General features: G+C 39.7%; 1 protein-coding gene across 1 annotated transcript in view; it reads right to left on the bottom strand.

Annotated features, from left to right (window-relative positions):
- The window catches only part of Tes (testin LIM domain protein), a 39,816-nt gene extending 17,856 nt beyond the window's left edge, over window positions 1-21,960 (bottom strand). The window contains exons 1-2 of the mRNA XM_048340102.1: window positions 21,771-21,960; window positions 2,298-2,380 (exon numbers count right to left, since the gene is read on the bottom strand). Of these exons, the coding sequence (XP_048196059.1) occupies window positions 2,298-2,380; window positions 21,771-21,797 (110 nt within the window). The 5' untranslated portion in view covers window positions 21,798-21,960. The remainder of the gene's footprint in view (window positions 1-2,297; window positions 2,381-21,770) is intronic.
- Between the last annotated feature and the right edge of the window lie 1,330 nt (window positions 21,961-23,290).

The raw sequence follows: 23,290 nt of genomic DNA, 5'->3' as shown, positions 1-23,290 counted from the left end.
TCCCTCTAGAATTGTTATGCATACAGAAAAAGTGCTGGATACAATAAAAATTGGAATAGCCCAGTATCTTTTGGTTCTGCATCCATGAACTCAACAGCAGATGGAAACTATTTTTTGAAAGTTGTATATGTACAGAACATATACAGACCTTTAAAATTATTGATCTTACTTTATGATACACAATAATAACTATTTACATAGCATTAGGTATTGTGAAAAATCAGTAGGTTACATGCAAACGCTACAACTTAATACAAGAGACTCGAGAATCTGTTGATTGTGGTATGTACAGGAGCTGGCTTCTGAGGGGCAATTGTATTATAATGCATGAAAACTATTTTGTGTTTAGATCCCAAGAGGCATATGATTAACTGCTCTGTGTTCTGAGAGACAGCACAAGGAAGAGGTACTTAAGCCTGGAATTTGGAAAAAACTCTCTGGAAAATCCTAAGCTCTCTAAAAATATTGTATCATCATTTCTGGGAAGACTGAGGTTTTGTAATTATCCTTTTATAAACAAATGACTGTTTAAGATTTAGTAAATAAATTAAATTTTAAAGAAGACTAGTAAACCCAATTATTCTTACATCCTCCTGAAACTTACACAACCATAATGTTTGATTAGATTGTTTATTCTAGAGTTTCCTATGGAAATCTGTAATACAGAGGTAGTTGTTAAATGAAGCTCATTGTTACAATGCAGCTGCTAGTCTATTATTTGACTGATCAATTTTTTTTCTTCTAGCAAGAATATGCTGGTTCTAACTTTGAGCAGACACATGAAAATACTGTAATGATCTTGGTAGGCACTGATTAAGAATAGATATGCAAAATACAAAAATTATTTGGAAAAAACACAAAACACAAAATTAGTTGGAAAACATTCAAACAAAGCGAGGTATTTGGGGCTGAAGTCTTAATCCTAGCTACCCAGGATCCAGAGGATTGCTCTTAAAGCCAAGCTTGGGAAGAAAAGTCTAAGAGATTCTATCACCAAAATAACCAGCAAAAGGCCAAGCTGGAGGCTGGCTCATGTGGTAGAGATTGTCAGTTGAGCAAGCAGGCCAACCAAGTGCAAAGTCCTCAGTTCAAACCCCAGTACTAAAATCGAATAATATTAAAATAAGATCTATCAAAAATTTACATTTTTGCCTAAGATCTAGTATATAATAACTATTTCTCAGATGCATATAATTTATTCAAACCAAGGCACTAGCAATAAATTATTTTTTCTTAATAAAATATGTAAATGATCAATTAAGTATTCATACTATTCAGCACAAAATACAGGAATGAGATGATATAAGCAATCGTTAAGAATCATGATTCAATTAATAAACAATCCAGGCAATTACCACAAACTTATATGCTTACTCAAAAAAGGAATATTCAGTATTTTAGACTCATAGGTAAAATTAAAAGTAGCAAATAAATCAAACAGCTCTAAACAGTGTTTTTTGTCTAATCCACTCCGTCAAAACTAACCAGGGTCCAGGACCAGTGGTTCATGTCTGTAATCCTAGATATTTAGGAGGCTGAGATTTGAGGATCATGGTTTGAAGCCAATCTGGTCAATAAAGTCCTTGAGACTCTTATCTCCAATTAACTACCAAAGAGCCAGAAGTGGCACTGTGGCTCAAAGTGGGCAAGGGCTAGCCTGCGCAAAAAAGTTCAGGGACAGCACCTAGGCCCACTACTGACAAAAACAAGATAAACAAACAAAAAACAAAACGTATCTCAGAAGCTGGTGCTCTCGTGGTTCACACCTGTAGTTCTAGCTACTCCTTATAAGGAGGCTGAGATTTGGAGGATCACAATTTAAAGCCAGGTGAGGCATAGAAGTCTACAAGATTCCAGCTCCAAAAAATAACAAACAGTACAAGAAATGTATCCAATGCCTAATGTATGAAACTGTAACCTCTCTGTAATTCAGTTTGATAATAAATATATATATATACATATATATATTTATATATATATGTATATATATATATATATGAGAAAGAGATAAAAAAAAAAGCTAGGCTAAAGGCAAGACTCAAGTGGTACATTAGCAGCCAAACAAGCAAGCCAGTAAGTGTGAAGCCCTGAATTAAAATCCTTTTACTAGCAAAACAAACCAAAACCACAGATTAATGACCGGAATATAGAGCAGCTTTAGTCTTTGTTAATTTTTCAGAATATAACAGACCTGCAACTTAACAACAATGCCTGAGAATACATAAAAAGTGAGCGCCATCTGAAGAATTACTGTTACAGAGTTAAAGGTGCTGATGCTACAGTTTTCAAGACATTACCTCCAGAAGTGTAGTTCAAATCCTTCACATTCTTTGCACTTTAGACAGGGGGCTCCAAATCCTTGTTCATGGCCTAAGCCCATCTGTTAAAGGAAAAACAACATGGATCTATTATTATGTATGAGAAAAAAATCTAAAAAATGCAATAAACTGCACTTTCAATTCCACTTAACACTTTGTTGATATAACTTTCAAACAAATCTTTTGTGAGTAACACATTGTTTAGCCAGAGATGACATCCAGTGTGTAAATGGCAGTTCCAAGTGAATACTGTATACTTTATATTTGTTCTTGCTTTTGATCATAGAAAACATCTAAATACAACTGTTTGGAAGACTATATGTAAGTCACAGAAAGTCATGAATTTATGTCATGGCCACTACCTGTCCTTGATAGATTAAGATGAGAGTGCAAAGCTTAGAGAGCAAGCCTGCAACCCAAATGACATGCTTTTCAGTAAAGAATTAATGTGTGAAGAATATTATTTTATAGTATTGAAAAATACTTTAATTTTATGTGAAAATACTATTTTTACATTATGAAAACTCTAACAATAGTAACTACAAAAGTGGTTGAATGCTAAGAATAGATTATTGCTTCTTGTTTAAACCTTCAAAATCTCATAAAATACTTCTTATGTAGACAATATTAATTTCCCATTTTAGAGATGACTTCAACCCAGAGGTACTTCAGAACTTGCATCATGTCAAAATGTCAATAAGGGTTAGAAAAGAGAACTGTGTGCAAATTTTTGACTTTAAGGTCAGGGTTGGGAGGTCATCTATATTATGCCCCTATGATAGTAAATGGTTGGTTTTTCTTTATAATAGTAAACCAAGGATCCTTGGTAACTTAGCCTGATAAGCATAGAGAGGAAGGACACAGCAATGTAATCTCCTCGATCCAACTACTGCTTAAGAGTGAAAAAGATCAACTGGCTTTGCAAAAGCACCTGAGCAAACCACCAGACAAGACTATTCCATATTTCAAATGTCAAATTGTAAGCTTTTCTCCAATGTCCCTTTTTAAATTTTATGACACTTAGTCACTATGCAACCAAAGCCACACTACAACTTGTTCTTTGGAAGAAGAGCCTTGAAAATGGCCCCCAAAGCTTACATGCAGCCCTGCTTGTCTCTTCCTGATGAAAACGACCATTGCCAGAATACTCTCAAAAGTGTAAACATCACCAAAAGTATGGTGATGAAGAAAAAATAACTGCCTTCCCTATTTCTAAACACAACTTGAAAGTGAAGCTAGTGTAACAAGAACCTCGATTTGTTAGCAGTGCTTACATGAAAGAACTCACCAGGGCAATTTGCAAAGGGGCACTGTTTCTTTTCCACTCACTTGTAATTTCCTTACAATAATCAACTTATGTATTCGAATGATTAGAACTGGTTGTATTTCTGAATGTCTTCTATTTTAAAGCACCTCACACATCCTTCCTTTGGGCAAGAGTAGGAATCCCTCAGGTGAAAAAATCAGAAAACACAAATTCAGAGAAAGGAGTTTATTTCTTCTAGGCTAAATATCTGGCTTTCTGTCAGCCTGAAGGGATGAGTGCCAAGATGATATGGAGTAGCCTTTGTAGCAGATGGGTGTTTTATTCTACTTACTGCTTCTTTCATGATGAAGGAAATACACCCTCATCCTGAAGCATGCAGTATCACATTTAGGGCAGAAATTTATTCAGCCAGCAGGAGAAATGGAATTACGTCATTTGCAGAGAAATGCATGGATCTTGAATAAAATAAAAACAACAACAACAACAACAAAAACCTCATACTGAGTGAAGTAAGTCAGGCCCAGAACAACAAAGAGCTAATGTTTTCCTCTCACAAACCCCCGTCTCTGCTGTAAGTGCATACAGGGGCATATGCTTGTATACAGACATACATGCTCAAGCTTACTAAAGTACAGTAGATGCAGGAGTGATACTCTATGGTGTAAATCTTTGAATAATTAACAGTATGACAAAATGAATATCAGGAATGATGGAAAAAACTTTAAACTGAAAGCACTTACCTGCCCCTCTGAAAGTCTTACCTTAGAACTGTCCTTGCTACTGACCCTGCTGAACCATCTCCCCTCCCCTACCCCCTGAACAAACCTAACTAGTGGTCTTGGAAGACAGCCTTAGACCAAAGTCGTATATGAGGCTGACACTCCTGATGGACACAGATGCTGTTGAGACCTTAATACTCCTCAGGCAAAATAACATTGCTCTCCCACCCTGGCTCCATCTCACCCATCTTCCACCCGCCCCACCTGACTTCACTTTTTCTGACTAGTATTGAAAGAGACCCTAGTTTTACAGGGGAGTGGGGGTGCTGAAGGAGACTTGGTTGCCCTTCTCAGGCTTTCCGAACCAATAAAAGTTCGCGGGGCTGGGAATATGGCCTAGTGGCTAGAGTGCTCCTATACATGAATCCCTGGGTTCAATTCCCCAGCACCACATATACAGAAAATGCCCAGAAGTGGCGCTGTGGCTCAAGTGGCAGAGTGCTAGCCTTGAGCAAAAAAAAAAAACAGCCAGGGACAGTGCTCAGGCTCTGAGTTCAAGGCCCAGGACTACCCCCTAACCCCCCACCAAAAAAAAAAAAATACAAATAAAAGTTCACCTTGCTGCCCTTTTTCTTTTCTTACGAGGAAACTGAAACATGTTTTGAATGGGAGGCTGATGGATGAATGGGCAAAGAAGGGACAATTACAGTCATAAGGTACATTTCTGGAAACAGAAATGGAAAACTTGATGTGACTGGTAGAAGAAAGGGAGAGTTGGGAAGGGGGAGAATGATGAAAGAGTTGACTGATAAGGATGCACTTTACACATAAATATGTGTTAAATCATACGCCCCTTGTCCAGCCATTAAAAGATTAAAATAAATATTTTTTGTAAAAAAAAATAATGAAAGCGAATTCAACTTCCAAACAGGCTCTTTCCAGCACCACTGGTGACTGCTTGGACAAAGTGTAGCTCCCACATTTCCCCACATGCTCAGAGAGGAGGGAAGGCACTCAGAAAATGTCACAGGCAACAATTAAATGCAAGAAGGTGGAAAGAGGTCACAGCAATATGATAACTTGCTATAATCCAAGGGAAGGGGGCCTCATTAAAAACAAAGACAAAGACACCCATTTTCAAGATCACTGTCAGCAACTAAATAAGAATGAGCTAGTTAGCCTAGCAATGAAATTCTTTTTCTAGGGATTTCAGTAGGAGAAATTATCTTAGGTTAAGCTCTCTAGGACCTAGTTGAAGGGTATCTCTTAGACTGCATGAAAACTTTATATATATATATATATATATAGTATTATCAAACTGAATTACAGAGAGGTTACAGTTTCATACATTAGGCATTGGATACATTTCTTGTACTGTTTGTTACCTTGTCCCTCATCCCCCCTTCCCCCTTCCCCCTCTCCCCCCCCCTTCCATGAGTTGTTCAGTTCATTTACACCAAACAGTAAGTATTGCTTTTGTAGTTGTTTGGTCTTTGTAGTTGTTTGGTCTTTTTTTTACCCTGTGTCTCTCGATTTTGGTATTCCCTTCCAATTTCCTAGTTCTAATACCAGTATACCTGGTTTCCAATATACTCAGATAAGATACAGAGAAAGTGTAGGTACAACCACAGGTGATACAAGATCATCAAAAATAGAGGCTAGTTACATATGGCACGTTGAAAGTAGTTACAACTGTGATATAACAATTGCATGAAAACTTCTAAAGTCTAAATATTTTTTTCAACTTCTATGAAGGTTAAAAAAATAACAGTATGCAACCTGAACAAAAAAAGGACATGTATTCACATTCTACAATTTCCTCATTTCCCTGCCAGACTGTACTACAATATAGAATTCCATTGTAAAATCCAATATATTTCATGACACTGCCTACATGCAGAAATTGGTGTGAGACAAATTTCATCTGCTTGGTACCCAGCCATTCCTTTAGGGAACTGCTACTGTCTCATCACAAAACTGACTTCAGATAAAGGGGAAAATATCTGATTCTCCTAATGTAGTTCAATGAGCTTAGGACTCAAAACTAGCACCTTCTAAAACGGATTCTCATCCCTTTTAGGGTAGGTTGTTAAGTGGGCTCTAGGTTTCCCTAACTCCTTTTAGTTCCAGGATAAAGAACATCATATGTTCTTAGGGTTCATTAATATCTCATCTCCCTTACATTATGCTCAGGATTCCTGAAGCCAGGATCCAGAATTTCTCAATAACACCTCCTTTCTCTTTACCCTCAGCACAGACAACACTTTCTGGCTCAAATCCTGCTCCTTTGCTCAAGAGCTATGGCTATTATTCTTGGATATACAAAGTTATAGGTTAGTTTGTTTAGTGTCTATTTGTAAGAATTTTTGGTGAGAAATGAGAATAAGAAATGTGTTATTTAATAATATCCAGGATGCATTCGCGGTGTGGGGAAAACTGAGGAACGAGAGACAAGAAGGCATCATCTTGTAAGCAAAGGCAAATTGGCTCTTTAGACAGTGAAATACAGATTCTTGGATAATAAATGCTAAGATGTCTGTTTATATGTTTAAAAAAATTAAAAAGGTTGGCTAAAGAAGAATCAAGAAAAATACAGTGTCACAGTCAAGTTCAATAAATTTTAGATGTCATTTCTCCGCCTTCCCCATCTAAGCCTCCTGTAGTTAATAAAGGGATTGAATTAAATTGCTTCCAAGAAAAATTTTAATTCTAATATTATGACTGAATTATCTACCAGATAACCTAGATTAGTTATTATTTAACATGGATAAATGAAAGTCTCTACATAGGAAATTATTTGAGAAAGCTAGTGTATATAAGTGACTCGTATGTCAGAATCATTTGGAACTGGGTTTGGAGGAATAGTCTGTCAAGTAGACATAGGAAACAAAAGACTTGAGCTGTGAGTGATACAACTCAGTTCACTGGTATGTAATTATTTCCCCAGCAATGTGAATTATATTCCCTACAGCATCCATACTTAGTGCTTAAAAACACATGATTTTCATAAGCACACAGTCCCAAAACTGTCTACTTCATATAATTTTAGTAACACATTGTGGCCAACATCAATACAAAGATATGACAGATTAATTTTTCTTCTTCAGTGCCCAAGAAAACAGGTCCTCTGGATTGACTATATTCGGAGAAACACAGTCAGACTTTAGAATACTTACCATGATCCTCTGAAAAAAATTAAAATGTCCCTATAGTATTTGTCCTGAAGTACAGGAATGAGTCTTTTTTTTAAATCTTGAATTAGATGTACAAAGTAGTTTCAATTAACAAAGTGGTTTATGGATACATAATGCATGAATGCATCTTGATCATTGTCATCCCTTTCAACATCCTCACCAATTCCTCCCCTACCCACCTCTTCCTTCACTCTTCTTAATTTTGTAGGATATCCATTTAATCCTTGACTGCATTTCCCTCTCTTCTCCTCTTCTTTGTCTATTTCTTTACCCTTGACCCTCTCCCACCCCTTTCAACTACCTGCTTCCTGGTGTTTATTTTGTTGAACTTTAGGACTTTAAAAAATATACCTATTATGTGCTCTAGAACTTGCATTTCCATGATTTGCACCCCCAAACAGCCCTAGCTTCTTTCCCCTGCTTATTTTTAGAATAGAAATAGGAATGGAATATGTTCCTCCATATTCATCATTTCAACCAGATAGGTTAGCAACATTTTAAGTGACCCTCCTGACCAAGGAGAGTATACTGCATATCAGATGCTTTAAAGAAAAAGTGAGGGGGAGGTATGAAACATCTGGTATTTCAAACATGGTTTAGGTTGATTTGGATCTGGAAGATATTATGCAGTATGAGATCATCTGAGTCATACTGTTTTCATCATCAAATTTCCCTCCGGAGCAAAGAATCATATATGGTTACTAAGCAAGTAAGTGTTACTAAGACTTCGTTAATCACTTTGGAATGAAGTTTTCTAGCTAATCACTTTGGAATGAAGTTTTCTAAAGCAGATTATATAAAATATACACCTTTTCTTTGTATCTGTAAGTGTGCATGCACATATTTACCTACCTGCCTGTAATAGATACGTGTGTGTGTGTGTGTGTGTGTGTGTGTGTAAAGAAGCATTTTTAGATCTTTTTCACATGGATGGATATCCTGGATATAGGAACTACATTTCTAAATAATACGAGCGCATAGTTCTTTCAGAAACCAAATGTAATCTGCAAAGGTCATCACCTCCTAATCAGTACATATTGATTAATCTCTGACAAAAGATGATATATTGTTTCAATTTCTTCATAACATTGCTTGCTTCTAATTTTTACTAAGATTTCTTCCACGGGCGGGGGGCGGGGAGGAGGGGGAGGTAGATGTCACAGAAAACTAAACTTGGCAGTGAGCTTTCTCCAGAGTGAGTGACAGTGCCTGCATCAAGATCCAGACCTCATTCAGGTCTAGCCCATACTCAAGTAGAGGGAACACACAAGGATATGAATAAGAGTAGTGAAAATGGAAACCATCTTTACAGTCAGAATACTACATTCTCTGTTTGTTTTGGTACTGAACCCAAAGACTAAATGATTTGTGAGGAGGTACTGAACATATTATAAATGGAGAGGGTGTTGAAGAGGATGATAATGTATCTCCTTGCTCTTATTTGTTCTGGTTCATATTTAAATATTCCTTCACTCAAACAACCATACTAAAATAGAATTCTGCTACTTTCTTATGAATACATTCCCTTCCCCTCAATGTGTTAGTTGCTTACTCAGTAAGGGCCAAGAAACTTATGAATGTCAGGGTGTAAGATGTTTTTACCCTCTAAATCTCATTCTCTTTCGCACTATACACATACTTATAAACACTTATGTATGTACATATATATATAAACATATAGTCACAATTTAGATTATAAAATACCATAAACCAGACTGGATTAGCAAAAAAAATTCCAGAAATACATATGTGCAAATTGTCCACAACTTTTAGAATGTCATCATTTTTCTTAAGGAATAGAGAAAAATTGGAAACAGGTTTATTTAAATCTGTCCAACACTGAATTTCTACACTATCAGGATGTTAACTGCTTGATTCAAATGAGAGAGTGCTTATAGTTAACAATTCTTTCCTTTCCCATTCTACTTACCTACTCAAAACCTAATTTTTTTCTCACAAGAGTATGAAGAGCAAGGTAATCAAATGATTAAAAGAAATGCATTCAGGGGCTGGGGAGATAGCCTAGTGGCAAGAGTGCCTGCCTCGGTATACCCGAGGCCCTAGGTTCGATTCCCCAGCACCACATATACAGAAAACGGCCAGAAGCGGCGCTGTGGCTCAAGTGGCGGAGTGCTAGCCTTGAGCGGGAAGAAGCCAGGGACAGTGCTCAGGCCCTGAATCCAAGGCCCAGGACTGGCCAAAAAAAAAAAAAAAAAAAAGAAATGCATTCAGTCTGCCTAGTTTATGTGGGTTCCTTACAAACATTTTCTAACAGACTACTATAAAATTATTTTTATACCATGTTCACCAATAGAGTATCTCTTTTGTAAACTCTACAAAGAAATGGCTGCCACCAGCACCTGTTACTTTGAAAAAGACAATGCATGCTATAAAGATGTCACAATGAACAGACTATGACTCTTGCTGAAATAACTATTTAGGATTTATTCCACTGAACAACTCTGCAATGACGTACTTACACACAGGCCCTCAAAACCTTCTATTTACTAGCTATAAAAGTGATTTTAGAATCTGATTCCAAAAGGTATCTGTAGGAGTTCTTTAAAGGAATTTAGATCACAGCAAGTATTCCTAATTTGGTCTTGTGTTGGTAGCTCTTCACTGCTGGCATTAAAGAATGAGTCTGCCATATATTGAAAAGCCTGTATCAAGACACTTTATCCAAAACTTGAATACTGCCATCATTCTCAGCATGCCTAAGGCTTAGTAGTATAGTTTGTTTCCAGGAATAACGCATTATATAACACACTGGTAAGAACGAGAAAATGGGAAAGTGGGTGCACAATGAATTAATTTATTGCCACTGATTCCATACCTGATTGTGGCAGGTTTGCTACATGCATCCAAAGGGAGCACAGAAAGGTGTGTTTCAACAACATGGAGAAAAAAAGGCACATGTTTGCCTTGTAGCTAGGAGACTTAGAGGAAGCCACCCAGGAAAGCAGGAAAATCCAAGGGAATATGGACAATAAGGCTTAATGGAGACAATAAAATGGAAAAGAGAGTACTCCCCCCAAAAAATCTGATTGTTTTCCAATTTTACCCAGGACTGGCATGGAAGTACACTTAGAATACAAACAAAGTTTTACAGCACAGATAGGGGTCTTAAAATCCAGGAATGGAGGGAAGAGATACAGAAACCCTACTGTCAGGTCCTCATTTCTGCTAGCCTTTTCATATCAACCCTTAGTGTGAAAAAAATTGAATTATATATATATGGTATGCCTGTAAATGTAACAGCCTTAACTAATTATTAACCCTTCTGGCTTTTGATGGCTCAGACAAGTGGTTTGAGTACTCCTTACCCCCCCTCCAAAAAAAAAAAAAAAAAGCAAAACAAAACTCACAGACTTAATTTTAGAATTGAAAAATGGTTCAGGGGAATTAGATAATTCATGTATTAGATTGCTTTTATCATGTATTAGACAATACATGTACATCACTTTGCCAATAAAGAAATGAAAAAGAAAAAAAACAACTGGGTCTTGCATCCAACCCTCAGTTAAACAACAACAAAAAGCAGTCTAAATGAGAAAGAGGCCTATTCTCAAGCTAATGATGTTAGAGAAGGTATCTCTACCACTCCTTCCAGAGCAGGCACTCTAGGAGGTTGGAAGAGTTCATCCCAGAAATATAGAGTGGTGCTAGTTATGCTTCAGTATCTAACAAACCACCCTAATGTGTAGTGGCTTAAAACAACAGCCATTTGTTCTATGCTCTATGATCATGATGTTTTTCTCATGCTTCTGCTGTTTGTTACCATGAGCTGGGTTCAAATGGAAGATGATCTGGACTTGACTGGGAGGCTGGGCTGGCTACGTCAGCAGGTACCTTTAAGGTCAGCTAGGAATAAGCTGGTCCAGGAGCACCCCTGTTAAGATGTCTCATCGCTGTACCATGCGATCTGTCTCTCATCTTCTAAAAGGCTGATCTGGGCTACTTCATAAGGTAGAAGCAGGGCTCCAAGGTAGTAGTAGAGACAAGCAAGTTCTCTTGGGACTCTAAGCTTAGAACTCACAGGACAACCACCATCTTTTGGTCCAGGTAAATCACAAGACAGTTCAAATTCAAGCACAGAAAAATGCTATTTTTTATTAATTTTAAGAAGGAATTTCAACACAATATTTCTATACATGCTTATAATACAATTGTTACAATCACCTCTGCTATTACCCGCTCTTAGAGCAAGAATTGACAAATGGGATTGCATCCTTTAAAAAGCTTCTGCATATCAAAGGAATCAATTACCAGAATAACGAGACAGCCTACAACCTGGGGAATAAAAACCTTTGCAAAGCATTTATTGGACAGAAGATCAAAAACTACTAATCCTATTACTACCGAGAGCAAACAATCCAACCAGTAAATAGGCAATGGTTTGAACAGACAGCTCTCATAAGAAGAGTACAAATTGCTAATATGCGTATGAAGAAATGTTCAACTTCCTTACACTAATAATCCAAGAGGGAGGTATTATCCCCACTTTACAGATGAGCTCCTGGGAGCTCAGGGATTACGAAACTTGTCTAACCTAGTAGTTAACTAACAATGCTGTGATTCAAACCTATGTCTGGAGGCAACCAAGTCTACATTGCTTCCTTCAAATTCCCTGTGTTCTACGGAAGTGGAGAACAATAGTTCACATCCTCCAGTTTAAGTTCTTCTCTCCACAAGAAAACTATGAGTGACTAACAACTATTCTATTACATTATCACTAACATTTTAAAAGAAAGTCAAATTATGTCACAAAAAAATCTGTCTTGCTTTTCTTTACCTTTCAATCTTCCCATTCTCTTGGCATAACATTTTATCCCATTTCTCCAGGCACATAATCATTTGAATGTTTGTGTAAAATATTTTCACTTTGTTGTGGTATTTAGGTCAGATTTTGTAACCTCCCTTAAATGGCACTTTGTCATTTTTCACACAAACAGGTTCTACATTTCTTCATGCAACATGAAAATCCCATGACCTGGTTGGAATAATTTTGGAGAGTTCTATACTCAAAGATAACAGAAAAAGAATGACCAGATTGAAACACAGATTGTCTGCAAGTCAAGTAAGGGATTTTGTAAAGATTACTTTCTTGTACCATCTCTTTTGAAAGGAGTAAAAAACCATACTCCTTTGAAATATCAGTCTGGTACTGTATTGGATATCATTGAAAAACAGACTCACCATACACACTCACAAAGATCTTCAGGAAAGTATCCTCAAGTCCCATACTGAATAGCCCCATTATTGTACACATCATAGACTGTAAGTAGTAGTGTCTTAATTCTTGGCTCTTACTGCATTAGTATTAAACATCCCATAGCCTCTTTACCATAGCCTCACGGTTGCCAAGCTGGGAATCTCCTTGGATGTGTGACCACTTCAGCAAAGTACACCTAGAGTTGGGCATGTCTCAATGTCAATCTTTTGTACGAGTATCTAAATGAGAAGTCAGATCAAGTGTCTCAACCATCCCTGCAGATACTTGACTCAGCATTATTAAAATTCACTGAAAAAGAATGCTCTAGATGGTCCTTAATGTTTTTCCTCTCTAATGATTAAGGCCATCAAGCTCAAGTAGTTGGGGGGGGGGCGGTAGATAGCTGTCACAGACTTGCTGTCACAGACTCTGTCACAGCAGGATGGAGGAGTAGCACCTAGTGACTACCCCTAAGTGGGGTAGAGATGACAGGAAGCCATTATTGTTGTCCCTGGGGAACCAGAGACTTCTTATACTTCTAAAAAGTCCATGGGGAGGGGGGGTGGTAACCACAACTTCAAGCCCACAGTTTTAGTGTGAAGCACAGGAGCTGTCAATCAAATAGCCACTTCCTGGGCAGCTCCTTGAACTGTCATTATGACAGCTATGGTTATTTTTTTAATCTCATGCTGCTTGTGGTATGGGGCAGGAGGCACTGCCTGTGCCCAGGGGAAGACTTCAAACTAGCACTGACAGACCAGAAAATCATTTCTGTTTGGGGCAAACACCATATCTGTCATGGCCACCACCTTTGCTTCTACTATGAAAACTTCAGCAAACCCTTAGCTTACACACACAGACACACACACACACACACACACACACACACAGCCAAGCATCCAAGACAAATGAGTCTGCCTACAGTCCTGGGACCTCTTTACTAAAGCAATCTGCAATCTGACTAAAAGAGTGACTCCCAGATCGTGGTACTAATGGCCATGTGTGACTAGCTATGTAAGTAGTGCTCTTCTCATTCTCTTTGGAGCAGTTGTTGGAGACATATGCAATATCACCTTGGTGCTGCAGTCCAGGCCTCAATAAAGCCTAACTGTTTTATTGCCTACTTGTGAACTTTATCACAGTCAGTGTGGACTGACTGGCAGCAGGAGAGCAGACAACATATAGAACAAGCCCCAGAGACACCCAGCAGCAGCTACATGCCACTGGAGAATTCCAGAGCAGCCCAGAAAAAGGATGCAGAGAGTTGAGGCTATGAAGAAGCTTGGAGAGCTGAGACTGCAAAGGAGAAGAAATGCAGAAGCCTAAGGCTGTGAAGTCTTCAGGCTCTAGCTGCTGGATGAGTTCCTGAAAGCTTGAGTTACTAGCTCTAGCTGCTGAGGAGTTGTAACACTAGTAGAGGAAGGTCCCCACCACCCTAAGCTTGAAGCTGTAAGACCCACCGGATGCTGGGTGCTGAGCCACTGACACTTGAAATCCAAGCTGTAATACTTAAGAGTTGGGGGATTTTAACACCCCAGGCTTAGAGTTGCTGGCAATTAAGGAAATTGCAGTTTGCTTACTGATGATTTCCATCTGAACTGAATAAAAGAACCACCAGCCAATTGGTGTCATAAGGAGAATAAAAAAAATGGCAGTCAGCTGAAGTTGACCCACAACTATGAACCAAGCCCAGCCAACATCAAAGAGACTACTAGGTAAAATTTCTCTCTCTTATCAGCATATGGAATGGACACAATACATTAAATAAATATCAAAGTTCAAGTACGGGGTAGATACTCAGTAGTCAGCTAGTCTCTATACCAGCTAGCATGATACTTCCTCTATTCAAACCTGTTCTTTGGGAAAACTACAAAGCTCTAGCATTAGTGCATTTTAGTTTTATTTTAGAAAAGTCAACAAAAGGTGTTTAATAGCATGGATTGTAACCAAGAGTTTTCTGACTTTTCACAGCCATGTACCTTCGGTTCATGTTATTTGTCCTCTTGTGAATGTTTTCTTTGCTTAATGTTTTAGAGACTACAAGCTCATAGGTGATACTGATAGAAATGGAGTTTAGAGACTGAAGGCTTTAAACTATAATTATCTCTATTAAAAATAACTTTTTGTTAAACCCCAGTTGTTTTTATTGCAGTCCAGTATCCTATAAAGGAAAAAGAAAACAAAAAGTCCTTTTACCAAATGAGTCATTCTATGAATGCCATTATTATGATATGTTCAGATAAAAATGAGCCCACTTTAATATCTGCATGATCAGTTTACAAAGAAAGATGATGGGACTTGTTACTTTATCTTCTAATAAAACAAGGAATGTTCCTGTGGCTTTGATGTATTAATGCATCCCCATCGAGGCATCTGGGGAGGCATTTATCGTTCTTTTTTACTAGGCTCAGTGTGGATAAGATGTGCAACAGACACAACACCCTGTACTGTCTTTTTACAGTTTTCTGAGGTGGTTAGACCCTTACTATAATAAACATAAGCTAAATCATTCATGGTTTAAGAATGATTCAGTATTACAGAGTTTAAATATACTTATATAGTAGTAATCTTGCTACCATTTATTAGACAGGATCTCAGCAATCTCCTGTCTGGCTTCTTAGAAAGCTCTTTGCAATGAAGCCTCATCCAAACCCAATCAGACCTCATATTAAGAATGAGAGAGGGCTGGGGATATAGCCTAGTGGCAAGAGTGCCTGCCTCGGATACATGAGGCCCTATGTTCGATTCCCCAGCACCAAATATACAGAAAACGGCCAGAAGCAGCGCTGTGGCTCAAGTGGCAGAGTGCTAGCCTTGAGCGGGAAGAAGCCAGGGACAGTGCTCAGGCCCTGAGTCCAAGGCCCAGGACTGGCCCAAAAAAGAATGAGAGAAACTGGCAATTCTAAACTACGTTCATTTAATTTTGTGAGGCTGACCAAATAAAAGCAGGTGATAACCTAGAAAATAGTCGCACATACCGGTATCTCTGATTCTCTATCATTTAAGCAAAAAAATAACAAAATGAGTCCTAAGGAAAGCATGCAAAATGTCAGAATGGATCAAAAGAGGTTAAAAAGAATGTGAAAAATCAGCACAGTAGAGTTAAAGCCCTGCGGCAATACAGGCAGCACAAGGCAAATTACAGGTTTTTTTCTCTCTGGAATGTTTTTAAAGAAGAAAAAAGTGATTCTCATGGGAGAGTGATACAGAATAGAAAGAGAAAAATAGTTGGCTATGGACCATGTTTTACCATTCACAACAAAATGAGACTTTCTGCCTCTCAAAGGTTACTGTTTTGGAGAGGTTCATTTTGGGGCAAAAGGGGGAGGTGCAAAAAAGAGGTTTCAAGCGAACACAGACGATAGCGACACAAAGTAAATTAGGATGAGGGACTTCAAATATAAGGGAGAGGGCCACACGAGTAACTCAGAGAACAAAAAACAGACATAAAAGTCAAACTCTGCAATAGAATATTAAAAAAAACAAACTTGTTCTAGCTTACTTCAAACAAAATAAAATATAGCATAATCGAATTATATCATTTGGATAAATTATATGGACAAGTGCTTCTTTTATAAATCAAGATCTCTATAATAATATTCATCACTTCACTGTAAAGATAATCCCAAATCTTTTTTTTGGGGGGGGGGGGGGAAGAGATGGCCAGGTGCCTATGGCTTATGCCTTATAATCCTAGGTACTCAAGAGGTTGAGATTTTAGGACTGCCATTCAATGCTGGGCAAGGCAGGAAAGTCCTTAAGACTCTTATCTCCAATAAACCACCCAAAAATCCTAAAATGGAACTGTGCACTCAAGTGGTAGAGGGGCTAGCTTTGATTTAAAAAAAAAAAAACAAGAAAGAAAAAGAAAAAAATTCAGAGACAGCACTCAGGCCCTGAGTTCAAGGGCCAGGGCACAGACACACAGACACAGACACAGACACAGACACAGACACAGACACACACACACACACACACTCTCTCTCTCTCTCTCTCTCTCTCTCACACACACACACATACGCCTGCTTGGGGGAAATATCTCATGAAATCAACAATGTAATATTAAGAACTTTGGATGAAAAAAACCGCCATGCATCTTAAAGTCAAATTTATTTTTATTAAAGTAGTTACATTTTTATTTCAACTTTGAGCCTGGCTTTTTCAAGGAACACCTAACATTCAAACAACTACATTTCAAGAGGTTGAGTGGAAAATTACCTAAGGATCAAAATGGGCTCTGCTAGTAATAATCTTGTAACCTTATAACATTTTTTTCCTCATGTATGTCTGAAAATAATTTCTTTTTTTTTTGGCCAGTCCTGGGGCTTGGTCTCAGGGCCTGAGCACTGTCCCTGGCTTCTTCTTGCTCAAGGCTAGCACTCTGCCACTTGAGCCACAGCGCCACTTCTGGCCATTTTCTGTATATGTGGTGCTGGGGAATCGAACCCAGGGCCTCATGTATACGAGGCAAGCACTCTTGCCACTAGGCCATATCCCCAGCCCTGAAAATAATTTCTAAAGACAATGTAAGTTAATTTTACCATAAGGCTAAGCTGGGCACTGGACACTGGCAGTCTGTGCAGACAAATGAGATTTTTATTTCCAATTTACAAAGGCAGAACTGGAGGCACTGCTCAAGATGGGTCTAGACATGAGTGAAATAAACAATCAAGAGCTCCAGGCCCTGAGTTCAAGTGTCAGTACTGGAACAAAACAAAACAAAAAGACTATAAATAAGACAGAAATGTATTTCTGGGATCTTCAGACTGTTTTAAACATTTTATCCATTCCACTGGAAATCAAATTTATCATTGATACGTCCTACAAAGCAAGAGTGAGGATATGGTTCATTGTCTAACTACATGCCTTTGTTGTCTTCTTGCCCATTCCAGTTAATTGGTTGAGGACCATGTTCTAAGAATGACATAGTGAAAGAGGGATTTATTAATGAGACGGAATTGTATTTCTTTCTCTTTTTTTCTTTGGGGGGGGGGTTAGTCCTGGGGTTGAACTCTGAGCCTGGGTGCTATTTCTGAGCTTTTTTTGCTCAAGGCAAGTGTTCTACCACTTGAGCCACAGAGCCACTTGCAGTTTTTTTGAGTAGTTTGTTAAATAAAGTTAAGAGTCTCACAGGGTTTCCTGCTTGTGCTGGCTTGGAACCTTGAACCTCAGATCTCAGCCTCCTGAGTAGCTAGGATTACAAGTGTGAGGCACCAGTGGCGGGCTCCATCTTTATTTATAAAATCCTTTTTCCTTTTAATTCTTGGAACGGAGTGAAGTGGAGTTAGATGTCAGAAAGGGTTCATATACTTGGTTGAAAATAAATCCTTTTAGAGTAAAGAGGGAGATGGAGGAGGAAAACTATACCACATGTCAAAAGTATTACTTATCCTAACCCATATTTTGAAGCTTTAAGAAACTGCTAATCAATATGTAGATTCTTCTCTTACAAGCCCATATATTTTGGTAATGTTGGACTTTTCCTGTCAGAATTAATTTGTCAAGAAGTTTGAAAAACACTTTTGGGTGTTGACTTTTTTTTAACATACTATTTTAAGTAACTTTAGGTTCACAGCAAATTTGAGCAAGAAAGGACAACGTTCCAAATGCTCCACATGGCAGCCTCCCATACAAAGAGCTCACATCAGAGTAAGCTATTTATTATAACTGATGAAGTACAATGACACACTACCATCTCCAAAGTTTGTATTTTACACTGTGGTTCACTTTTGGCAATTGACAGATGTTTATAAATTGACAGATGTTGACACATATTATATTAAATAGTGTCTTTGCCATAAAAATCTTCTGTGCATTCCACATTTGTCTTTTCTTCTCTCCAAAACTTTTATGAAGTAGTTTAGAAACAATCTTTATATAGAGACTCTTCTCCCTCACCAAAAATTTCAGTCAGCTCTTCCATACACCAAAGTGAGGGGAATATAATGTTCATTGTAAACAACAGAGTCAGCAAAATGTTATATGCTGCCATGTTATTGACTAGAAATTTAAAAAATATCAACTTAGAAAGGGAAGAGAATGTAAGTACAGCACTCTCAGAATTTGCTTGATGATTTCCTTTTCTCTTTTTAAATTTAATTTTTTTGTCAAGGTGATGTACAGGGCTGCCTTGATAAGGTAGTGGAGGAGCCTCGCATCACCTTCCATGTGTCACCTTCCATCTGTTTGACATGGATCCAAGGGAGGAAAAGCCTCGTAGGCAAGCCGGGGCCAAGACTGGGTTTGCTTCTCCTACTTCTCCTCCATTACTAAAGACATGCTTTATAATTAGTATATTTGCATTTGTAACATATTTTCCGGGAGATAAGGGCATTGTAGAGAAGAAAGTATATGACTATGTGACTGATACAAAAATAACTACTTCCGGGCTGGGAATATGGCTTAGTGGTAAAGCTCTCGCCTCGTATACATGAAGCCCTGGGTTCGATTCCTCAGCACCACATATATAGAAAAAAGCTGGAAGTGGTGTTGTGGCTCAAGAGGTAGAGTGCTAGCCTTGAGCAAAAAGAAGCCAGGGACAGTGCTCTGGCCCCGCGTCCACACCCCAGGACTGGCAACAAAAACAAAACAAATAAACAAAAAAAAATAACTACTTCCTCACCAGTAGGGGAAATGGCAGCTGTTAAAGCCCAGGATTGCTGCAAGGGGAAGAACCTGCAAGAGAACAGTATGAGCAACTTAGAAAGAAATCTATTAGTGATGAAGAGAAAGACCCAGAGTCCAATAAGCCTCCCATGCCCCTAGCTTTAAGAGCTAAAAAGCCCATCTTAAATCCCCAAATTTGGACTTGGTATTTGGGGCCCTACAACCCCGTCCACAAAAGAGAAACCGTTAATTCCCACCACAGGGGGACCTTTCTATGAGGCATATATGATAGGAAGTAGGATTTGGAAGGCCCCCACAGGAGCAGCAGTTAATGGGAAAAGGTTGTTGACCACACTTAGCCTGGAAAGATTTTGAACAGGATATTATGACCATGAGGGAAAAGGGAAGTTAGGATGGATGGAAGCACAAATCTTTCTACTTGGGAGAGAATAAGGCGGTTTGGAAAGCCATGGTGCACAAATGACTTAACATAAAAAGGAATAATGGGTAAACAGCTACAAGAAGGAAAATGTGTGCTTAAAGAAGGAAATGTGTGCAGGAGAATATCCACAAAAAAAGGTGTACTTATGCCTATCTTGAACTTGACAGTAAAGTGAAAGGATAATGGATTTCAAAGCACAATTACAAGACAAGAGAAGCCCTTTGAGACTTTAACAATTACTAACCATGTTAAATATTTGGTTAATTTACTTGGCATTTGGTAGGATAAATAAAAAATAATGCAGCAACTACAAGCTTTACGATAAAGACATGTTTCACACCTCTGACCAAAGCTTTATTGTGGTTAGAAACCCAATGTCTAGTCGGACAGGATATGTTAAAAATAACTATAGACAGCTGAGCAATATGCAAACGATTGGTTAGAGTTTACTGGAAAAGAAAAAAACTTTGGAGTCCTGTGAAAGATACTTGCTTTAAATAAATAGATGCTTTTATGTAACTATTTTCCTGCCTAAAAAATAGTATAAATAAAAACCTCTGAGCTATTTGGACTAACTCATCACTTTTGACTCGGAGTCTCTCACTCTTGGGCTTGGTACCCTGTCGACTGCTGCGGCTAGCCCGCAGCAAGACTACATTTGGTCAAACTTGTTAACCCCTCCCTCATTTTTCTCCCACTTTCCCTTCCCCCTACCCCCCTGCCCCAAAGATGTACAGTTAATTTCCAACATACTGTCTTGTGAGTATGGCTTTTGAATTGGTTCGTCCTGTCACTTCCCTGTTCAGTGCTGAGTTCAGTCCTATGGGACCAAGGAACAGGTTTCCTATTCTAGTTTTAAGTGGCCAACAGATTTCTAACGAAACACCTTGCATGTGCATACCGTTTCGAAAATTCAATTCTGAGCACAAAATGGAATTAATGCTCAAGTTAGAAAAACCGCTTTTATATAAGAGGATATCATAAATGCATGAGTAGGGGAAGAGTTTTTAAGTTTTCTCCACGTTTTCTTTTCTCTGTACACAACTTCCTTATTTGATAAGGGGCAGCTCGCTTAAAATTTACTGCGAAGTAAACAGGAGCAATTCCCTGGAACCAGGGAAGCCGACAGTTTCACACAGAGAGAAGGTTAACACTAGAATGTGGGTGACATCAGCGTTCTTTCTGAGTCACAGTCCGGTCCCCACCCCTCTCTCCCTAGCGACCCCAAAGTCTCCACACACCCAGGCAGGGCTTCAGGTGTGTGTGGGGGGGGGGGGGGTATACTCGTCCCCGTCGGTGGAAAGCTGGGGAGGGTCAGGCTGAAAGCCTTGCCCCCCGCCCCAGGTGCTGGCTCTGAGCGCCGGTGACAACTTGTGGCTGTGGGTGGCCCCGGCTGCCTAACCCGAGGAACATTTGGTCGGCGTGCTAACGTTCTGGGAGGCGGCGCTCTGGCAAATCACGTACTGAGTGACCACACATAAAGAAATAAAAGAAATCATCACTTTATCCGTTATCAGCCCCGGCGGGCGTTGAAGAAAGCACAGGAACTCAACACTAGCTTCAGAGCACTGGGGGGGGTGTGGGGAGGGAGGGTGTCAAGCCCACACACGCGCCCCTAAACCACACAGGCGGGGTAGGGCTGACCTTCCTGACGTCGGAAGAAGCGTCGAGGTCTTCCCCGAACTTGCCCTAACCGCAGCCACGTCTCTTGGCGGGGGAGGGGAGCGAGGAAGAGGCGTCGGAAACATTTTCAGGAAAAGTTTTGACCACCTCCAACCTTAGGGCGTGGTGAACTGACGAGCCCCGTCCCCCTCCGGATTAAGCCCCTAACATCCCCGGGTTTAGGGGGGTTGGAGGGCCCGCCGGGGATCCCCTCTTCCCCCAGGTGCCTACCTGGCCCCGGGGTCTTGGGACACCGCCGGGCGGTCCGGGCGCCCCACTCTTCCGCGGTGACCAGGGAGCCGGCACCGCCCGCGCAGGTGAAGCCACGACCCCCGCTCCTCCCTTACCTTCATCATTTTGGATTCCAGGTCCATGTTGGTCAGGGAGGAGGGCTCCGTCCTGGTCCTGGATATCACGCCCGAGCTGAGCCGGCCTCCCGCTCCGCAGCGAGCACGGCGGGAGGCGGAGGAGACTCCAGCGCCTCCGCCGCAGCAGCCGCCGCTCAGCCCGCGCCGTCGAACTTCCGCCGCGCAGTGGGCCGCCGCGAGCCTGCGGCAGAGACCGGGAACAAAGGGGTCCTAGCAGCCAATAGGAACCCGGAAGCGCTGGCCCTCCACCAATCAGCGAGCGCCTCACTCACCTTCGCGGCCCGAGCGCAGATCCGGCAAGGTAAGGGGCGGGGTCGCGTGCGGGAAGGCGCCTTGCGGCACTGGGTCCCGACGGCCCCTAGCTTGAAGAAGAGATAGAGAGCCCTTCCCAGAAACTGAGGGCCTCCGGCTTCAGGGACCTGCACTATGGTTGCTGGAACAAGTGCTTATAAAACTTACGACAACGTCTTTTAAGATATTTGGGACTCTAGCATTATCACTAAGGATGAAATGATTTTCTTCAGTTAGTGGTAACAGCAAGTGAAAATGGAAGGATTACTTCCGATTTTTTTGTTTGTTTTTTGTTTGTTTGTTGCTCAGGGCCTGAGCACTGTCCCTGGCTTCTTTTTGCTCAAGGCTAGCACTCTACCACTTGAGCCACAGCGCCACTTCTGGCTTTTTCTATATATGTGGTACTGAGGAATTGAACCCAGGGCTTCATGTTTACGAAGCAAGCACTCTACCACTAGGCCATATTCCCAGCCCCTGTTTTTATTGTTGTTTTGTTGTTGTTGTTGTTGTTGTTGTTCTCCTTAAAAAATAAAATTCTCCAGCTGGGATGTAGCTCTTTGGCAAAGCTCTTGCCTAGCAAATGCAACATCTTGGATTCAATCCTCAGTACCATAAAAGAAAAGACTACTACTACTACAGTAATTAATAATAATGGTTTTAGTTGATTAGTCATTAATGTTATTCAACAGAGCATTTGTTTATAACATGCATGTTTTCCTTTTTCAGCTAATAACTAAAAATGAAATGAACAAAAATGTATCATAGTTGTTTGTTTTTTACTCAACTGACATAAAATGTTTATGTCTCTTTGTCCTAAGCTGTCCTGGTAAGTTTGAGCCCTCCAATTTGCCTAGTGCAAGCTCTGTGGTCTAGCGATGACAAGGCAAGTTCTTCTTTTTCAAAAACCTTAGCAGATGGGAAATGTCAAATAAAGAAGTCTAAACAAAGCATCAAACAAACATAGTAACATAAGTTTGGGGAACTTATTTGGGAGAATAGCAGAGATGAACCAATCAGATTCTGCTTGCCTTGTTTTACTCATCCCAGCCCTCCCAGGTTCACTTTTTATGGGTATAACTTGGCAAGGATTGGCATAGAAATTCTGTTATATCTGCTTGGAGTCCTCACTCTGCCAATTTAAAAAAATATTTATAGAATATTTGTAAATTATTTACAGAAACAAAATTGAAGTTAGTATCAGATTTTAG

Source organism: Perognathus longimembris, chromosome 2 (assembly GCF_023159225.1).
Source record: "Perognathus longimembris pacificus isolate PPM17 chromosome 2, ASM2315922v1, whole genome shotgun sequence".
In the NCBI taxonomy this organism is placed as follows: domain Eukaryota; kingdom Metazoa; phylum Chordata; class Mammalia; order Rodentia; family Heteromyidae; genus Perognathus; species Perognathus longimembris.
The sequence above is the reverse complement of the archived record's forward strand: the minus strand, read 5'-3'. Positions and strand labels throughout refer to the sequence as shown.